The 7,686-nt window shown below is 36.2% G+C and overlaps 1 protein-coding gene across 9 annotated transcripts in view; it reads left to right on the top strand.

Annotated features, from left to right (window-relative positions):
* Positions 1-1,319: 1,319 nt before the first annotated feature.
* The window catches only part of LOC18448995 (Molecular chaperone Hsp40/DnaJ family protein), a 49,508-nt gene continuing 43,141 nt past the window's right edge, over positions 1,320-7,686 (top strand). For 8 of the 9 annotated variants that reach the window (XM_011630553.3, XM_088855685.1, XM_088855686.1 and 5 more), the window contains exons 1-2: positions 1,320-1,925; positions 7,515-7,583. In XM_011630553.3, coding sequence (XP_011628855.3) covers positions 1,623-1,925; positions 7,515-7,583 — 372 coding nt within the window. In that variant the 5' untranslated portion in view covers positions 1,320-1,622. Of the gene's footprint in view, positions 1,926-6,802; positions 6,994-7,514; positions 7,584-7,686 lie in introns of those variants that run through there. The other variant, XM_088855690.1, reaches the window with a different exon arrangement.

Below are 7,686 nucleotides of genomic sequence, written 5' to 3'. Positions count from 1 at the left end.
AAAATAAAACTATTATATAAAATAATAATATTATTAAAAATATTTTAAAATAGTAGAAAAAAGAAGGGACCACAACCAAATGGTCTTTATGAGACCTTTGTGGCCATACTCGAACATGTGGGACGTTTATTTCTCCTTTGCTCGACGCATCTTCTTTTTTGGCAAGGGAGACTAATATATATTATATGAGAAATGATTATATGGGACCCCCACCCATGTGTGTAAGATTCAAAAGGATCACCATTAAATTTAGCACGGATCTATAGAAAAGTCAAGTCCCTTACCCATATGATAATTTTTTTAGAAATTTGTGCCAACTTTAATGGTAATCCTTTGAAGTCTTACACATGGGTGTGAGCGGGAGCTATAAGATCATTACTCATACTATATATCAAACACTAGTAGATAAGATAGCTATTGAATATATTTAGTATTTTATTCACAGAAAGGGATGCATCATATATATATATTTATATATATATATATATATATATATATATATATATATATATATATATATATATTCCTAATCAAGTGATTTATTCTTTACTTGTGAAAATGTTGAATGCTTGTATCACCTGTAATTTTTATCCTGTTTTTATTTACAATAATAAATGAGGAGGCAAGATCTTATATTTTTGCAATCGTAATTTGTAATAGAGATTATAAAAATACAAAATAAAAAAATTTGAATTACAATGATCCATTTTTATTGTAATGAGTTGCATTCTAAACTACATTTTGACTATAAAATGGATGTAGTGGTTAACAAATACTCAAGCATAAAACATCTTCTCACTAGTTATATATGGAAACAGGCCAAACCATATTTCCACAATATGCTGTTTAGAGTTATAAAGCGTATATCTTAAAGATGGATGCAAATAGGTGGTTCATCTAAAACAATTGTAACTAATGGTTTGAATGTTTTCTTAATATAGTCATTATTTCTAATTCTCATATATTTTTTTTTTTTTCATATTCATGATCTCCACGTTAAAGATCATATATAATTTAAAAAGTAGGATTAAATTATATTTTAAAAAATATATTTATTGCCAAGCCCGCAATTCTACAATATGCGGGCTGGCAGCATTTAGAGCGTGTGAAAATCTACAATGCAAACCGTAACTTTTTTTTAAAACTTAAGAAATTAAATTTTTAACAAATAGTAATAAGTTTTTAAAATTTTTTAGGTTAAAACTACCAATACGGTTGATTATGTGATCTGAGTTGCCGATCTACATTCGACACGATTTTTGAAGTGACGAGCCACCGATGCTCTCTTTTAAACCCTGATTTTTACAAAGGTCGTTGCTATAGAACTCTAAAACGATGAGCGGCTTTGTTCTGTGCACGTGCTAAATTGACATCCACAATTCCCTGGAACATGAGAAGTGAGAGACACAGAAGATAGAGAGCGATGAGAGAGATGCAGAGAGTGCCTGTACTGCTCGGCCATGATTCACAATTCATCTCATCGCAAATTTCAACTTCCTCTTGTACATACACATTTCACCTCCCTTCTCTCACCTCTCTCTCTGAAGAGACATGATCGCTCTTTCTTCTTTTCCTTTTGAGCTTCTCTGTCAATCCTTTGCGGCCCATATCTCTTCCTAACAATGGCGGTTTCTCTCTCTCCACTCTCTCTCTTCCCCCCCTCTTCTTCGTCCAGTGAGAAACCCAACTGCGCCTTTCCTGTCAAACTCAACTATGCCTTCTTACAACCAGCATTGATCCCATCTCCCTTTCTCAATGGTGGTGAGAGCCTTTGGAACAAAAACCCAACTCTTTCTCTCTCTTGCAAAAGCAAGAACCCTCTGATATATTGCCCCATAACTGCTGATTACTATTCGACTCTTGGAGTCGCCAGGTCTGCAACTAGCAAAGAGATTAAGAGCGCTTATCGTAGGTTAGCACGCCAGGTACCTCCTATTCGACCCCCATTTCTCGCTTTTGCACTTTTGTGCTATTTAGGTTTGTATGCCTTGTTCATCATCTGAAACTGTTCTGTAACTAGATGCCATAATTGTTGTTACTTGAAGAATTCTCATTTGTATTGTACTTCTTGCTATTTGGGTTTGTTACTTGAACAATTCCCATGCAAACTCTGCTTTAATGATGTTAGGTATCCTGAAACTTTTATTAATTAGCCTTGCTTGCCAAGCTTTTCTCTTGATGTTCCTTTTCCACTCTTTGTTGCTTGTCCCTTTTCAATTTCACCATTTGGCGGTAGAAATGAGGCACTTCTCTAAGGATTGAACTTTAGCTTTCACATTCAAGTAAAATTACCCATTTCGTGACATTCACAACTTAAACATGTAATAATTCTGCAGCATTCCTTGATTCTGTCATGTGCAAATGGTATTGTATCTGGATTTTGCTTCGGAAAGAGAAACCCTTGCAATCCCAAGAAGAGATTTGGCCATCTACATTCTTGAGCTGAATAACATGAACGGTCACTTGAATTATCATGATTTCAAATTTTTAGTTGGGTCTCCAAATAGTTTGCATGGTCTCTAGTTTATGTTGTCCCCATTAAACAAATCACAAGGTTTGCTTATGAACCATGATGCGATTCGAACCATTGCAATCCCATGAAGAGCTTTGGTCATCTACATTCTTGAGCTGAATAACATGAACATTAACTTGAATTATCATGATTACACTTTTTTAGTTGGGTCTCCAAATAGTTTGCATGGTCTCTAGTTTATGTTGTCCCCATTAAACAAATCACAAGGTCTGCTCATGAACCATGATGTGATTCTTAACATGTCAAATCATTTCTCTCAACAGTTGAATAGGCTTTCTCTCACCACAAAGGCAACATCAAACACTTGACGGCTTTCTATGCTCTCTCCAAATAGGCCTCATTTCTGCATGTCTTCTTAACTTGCCAAATCATTTCTCTCGACAATTGAAAAGGCTCTCTCTCTCTCTCTCTCTCTCTCTCCATAAAGGCCATCTCAAACATTTGATGACTTTCTCTACAGCCTACGCTCTATCGCAAAGTAGGTTTCATTTCTGCATGTCTCTTTGATGAAGGAGAATTTGAGGGAACAATAAAATTAGCAAGAAACAAGCCAAATATGAGCAATTTTGGAGAAACCATAAGGCTTTCTCCCACCTAGGACTTAAGCCTTAGGCTTCTTTTACAATACAAAGTCTTTATTTTCTTAAAGAGGAATACATGAATGACTCTCCGGCCCATCAATGCCTTTATTTATATTGAAAAATTATTATTGACAATATTTGTCCATACAATTAGCTTTTGACCAAAAGGTCTTAACTTACGTATAACTTGAAATGAAACTCCCTAATTTAAATTAAAATATCTAAACAGTCCCTAACTGATCCAACAATGAAATAAATAAAAAAAACTATAAAACCCTAGAATTCTTAAAAACTAAAAATCCTAAAAATGAATCTTAAAACTAAAATCAAAATATATATCCTCTAAAATTGAATAGAAATTAAAAATAAATATAATTTTGCCGTCCATCAATCTCCCCTAGTTAGAGAAAACTCGTCATCGAGTTTTGAAGTGTGCTAAGATGAATTCAGCATCAAAACAACCTTCTTTAGTCTTCTTTTTCTTTGTCGGCTCAAATATTATTCGAGGTAAAAGAAATTCCTCAAAAAATGGGTTCTGATATGCATATAGAGGAATCTGTGCAAATTTTTCAAATTTAATTATTCGTGAAATCCTATTGGAAATCATGCAAGATACTCCAAACTCAAATTTCTGGCCTTTAGAGGTTTTCTCAACATCAATTTGGTCACTTTCTGAAATCAGGGCCACAGTGTTTCAAAAGCGGACTGCCCAGCGCTTGGGCGGCTGCCTAGGCGGATCTAGGGGCCTTGGCTCCCAGGCCTAGGCACCCAGTGGTTCCTGGGCGCCCGCCTAGCACCCAGACCTGGGTGGCCCGCCCAGCGCCCAGACTTGGGCGGTCGCCCAGGTACAGCTCCCTGCCCTGAGGCGGAAAGCTTTCGGTGGGGGCTATTTTTGTCTATTTTTTTTATACTAATGGGCAAAAAATGGGGGCTTTAGGTTCATTTGAAACTTAAAACTCATTAGAGCCCATTTTAGAGAGAGAAAGGCCCCAAAAAACTAGTTTTTGATGATTTCTTTAGAATCGAAGGGTTTATCAAAGTTATGAAAAATTGATCAAAACATCACCCATTGATATTAGATTTAATTTTTGATATTTTATAAATCTATTGGGGTTTTTTTTAGAAGATTTTGATTTCTTAGAAGCTTCTATAAGGTGGAAGTTTGGAGATTGAGCAATCAAGTAAGTGATTTGTTTTATTGCTTGTATAAGTTGTATTATTTTGAGATGCCTTCTTCGGGATCTAATGGGACTGGTGATCCCGGTTCGAAATATGGCTATAACCCACATTCGAATTGGTAAATTTTAAGTTTTAATTGGATATAGACCGACTTATGGTTATGCTTATGGAGTGTGTGCTAATTTGTACTATATTTTGAATTCTGATGTGCCCTAACTAGCTAATTCTTATATTTTATACAATATATATGTAGAATCCTTTTTGGATTCAACTAGGCCGCCTAAGTTATGGGCGCCGTGCCAAGGCGCTGGTCGGCCTGGACCGCCCAGGCCGCTTAGGACCCGCCAAGCGCTTTTTGAAATTATGCAGGGCCATAATTTGCAGATTCTAAGTCGACCCGCACTTCCACTGTGCTACTCTGATTCCAATGCCCTAAATTTCCTAAACGTTTCACCACTTTGATATCCTTAAGATCTTTATCTTTTTCTTCGTCAAATAGTGGTCCACCCACATAATCTTGATCATTATCATAGATTGGATCTGTTACAAGATCTTGTTCATCATCTACGTATCTATAAAAAATTAGTGGCAGATTCCAATCTACAACCTTCTGATTTTCGATATGACCTACACCAAGATCAACCTCGCTCTCCTTCGAATCATATAGATCAACTAAATGCCATGATTTATTCTACCGAACATGAGGCTCCCAATGCATAGCGCGTGCATAGAATGGGTGGTTGAAGGCAACTTCATCATTTCTCTCTAATTCTAAGTCGGACTCATATTCGCGCATTCTCCATAAGACCCTCATGATTTGGATCTGTCCCTATAGATTTATCTTCGTTTAGGGCACGCTGTTAGTAGCCTCGCTTGTGCAGCAATAGCTCTGTTACCCTCTCTGTCAAGTTGTTGATTTCCTTGGGCAATTGGATCAGATTAGCATCCGTATGGCTAATACCTCTATGACCAGCAATTGCAATCTCTAGCCATCCTCGAACCATGCTTTGATGCTATTTGATGCAGGAGAATTTGAGGGAACAATAAAATTAGCAAGAAACAACCCAAACACAAGCAATTTTGGATAAACCCTAAGTCTTTCTCCCACCTAGGACTCATGTCTTAGGCTTCTTGTACAAGACAACATCTTTCTTTTCTTAAAGAGGAATGCGTGAATGACTCTCTGGCCCATTCATGCTCATGCTCTTATTTATATTGAAAAATTATTCTTTTAGACAATATTTGTCCATACAATTGGCTTTTGACCAAAAGGTCCTAACTTAAATATAACTTGAAATTAAACTCTCTAACTTCAATTATAATATCTAAAAAGTCCCTAACTAGTCCAACAATTAAATAAATGAAAGAAACTATAAAAACCCTAGAATTCTTAAAAACTAAAATCCTAAAAATAAAATCAAAATATATATCCTTTAAAATTGAATAGAAATTAAAAATAAATATAATTTTGCCCTCTATCACTCTTCCAGGTCTAAACCCAACTTATCTTTGTTCATATATATATATGTTCATTGTGTTCTATTGGGTTGAGCTCAAGGTGGTAGCACCACCTGTGACTCAGCTACCGGTCTCAGTTTCCATTCCTACCAATGCTAACCCTTTCCGAAACTACTAATAATTTTTAAAAATTGCTAACACACTACTAACACTTAACGCTCAAAAAACAAAAATGACACGAGGCGGCAAAAATATTTAATGTTTTTTCACAATAAGATGAAAAATATCAAAAGTTTGTTTCAAGCACTCTCCTTCTGCTGGTTCAAGGTTTTTAATTTTTTTATCATTACCCGTATCACCTTTGATAAATGTTGAATTGGGAGTCCTAAATACCCTGAAGGCTTAGAAAGATATAAAACACTTAGATCTAGCCCTTGGTTATCTTTAGTGATGTAACTTAATCATGAAAGTTTTGGCACACCTGAAATTTCACTTAAATGTATTTAATCTCCTTTGATCGTCCCCCCAAAGTGGTCAAGTCTCTTTTGCTGCAAATATACTGTAAAGCTTTCCAGTCAAGGTCATGCACATTCAGATGCATAAAAACATGTCTCATGGATATCCCTAGCCTGGCCATAAACATACGATTGAAGTAGTGTCAGATTATGACAGTTTATCTTAAGATTATGACAGTTTATCTTTCCCACTTGCCCACTTCCATTCTTTAAACCAATTCTATATCTAGTCCAAAGTGCTGTTGGCAGGGTACTGTATGGGAAATGTGAGAGTTTTTGCAGGTGGATTCTACCATTGTCATGATCAACTTGACATCACCAGATCTAGGAATGTGGAGAATCCATCCTTTCAATAGTGTTGCCTTCAGAAATAAATTCGATTGAATATTTTTTTGCGAGTATTTACACGAGATAGTCTTACTTAGCCAAGTTTCTGTTACCATGCATGGGCTCTTAACTTTGTCACTATTTGCTAGCAATGTTTAAAAACTTGTCAAGTCTGACTTGAACTCACCTGAGTTGTTTGGACTTGGCAGGTAGCTGGGTCCCATAAAAAACCTGGTGAACTGGCGAGTCCCACCTGTTCTCGAGTTTTCTATGGTATTCTCTGAGAGGCTTGGTCAAGTCTTCTTTAGGCTTGTCCTACTCGGACCGCTGACTTGAGCTTGGACCTTGCCCGACTTTTCCCAGTTTATAAGCACTGTTTGCACTATACATGGTTAAGAAGGTTACGTCAAGTTGCTTTCTTAAAACATGCAACAGATGGATATAATCCAAATAATAGAGAGGTTAGATAAGAAATGAACAGAAATTACAAACAAAAATGGTGCAAGTACTTAAGGGGGGAGAACACAGCTCTTTGTCATGAGAGAGCTTACCTCCACTCCATTCCTTGCCACTCCAACCCCAACTTAAGTGAGAGAATCTGCATCACAATTAGCCATTTTGAGCTTATCGGAATGAGTAATGGACAGTCCATCAACTTAGAAACTTATCTGATATATGTTGATATCTATGTGTCACACCTGACATCTTTTCGAAAGAACAGTTTGCATGCAAGCTTTTTTCTGATTTGCCTTCTTTGATTATCCCTGCAGCAATTGGAGTCCTTGTCAGAGTAGCTGTACTTTTGAGTTCCTTTTTATCAATTCAACATATGAAACTTCTTCCAGTACCTACAATTATATGCTAAATTATTTGTAATGACATGTAGATGAATAACTTTTTCTGTTTTATTTATTTATTTAGTATCATCCCGATGTTAACAAGCAGCCTGGAGCCACTGAAAAATTCAAGGAGATAAGCACCGCATATGAGGTATGTAGATGACTCTTTTCATTTCTCACATTTTTGTAGACCTTGAAGCTTCTTCCTTTATACTTTAAGAACATGACCATGTATAATCTATTAGAAGACATTA

This window comes from Amborella trichopoda, chromosome 13, assembly GCF_054954075.1.
Source record: "Amborella trichopoda isolate Santa Cruz 75 chromosome 13, AtrichopodaSantaCruz75HAP2 v2.0, whole genome shotgun sequence".
Lineage (NCBI taxonomy): Eukaryota > Viridiplantae > Streptophyta > Magnoliopsida > Amborellales > Amborellaceae > Amborella > Amborella trichopoda.
Note: the sequence above shows the minus strand (reverse complement) of the source record. Positions and strands in the feature narration are given on the sequence as shown.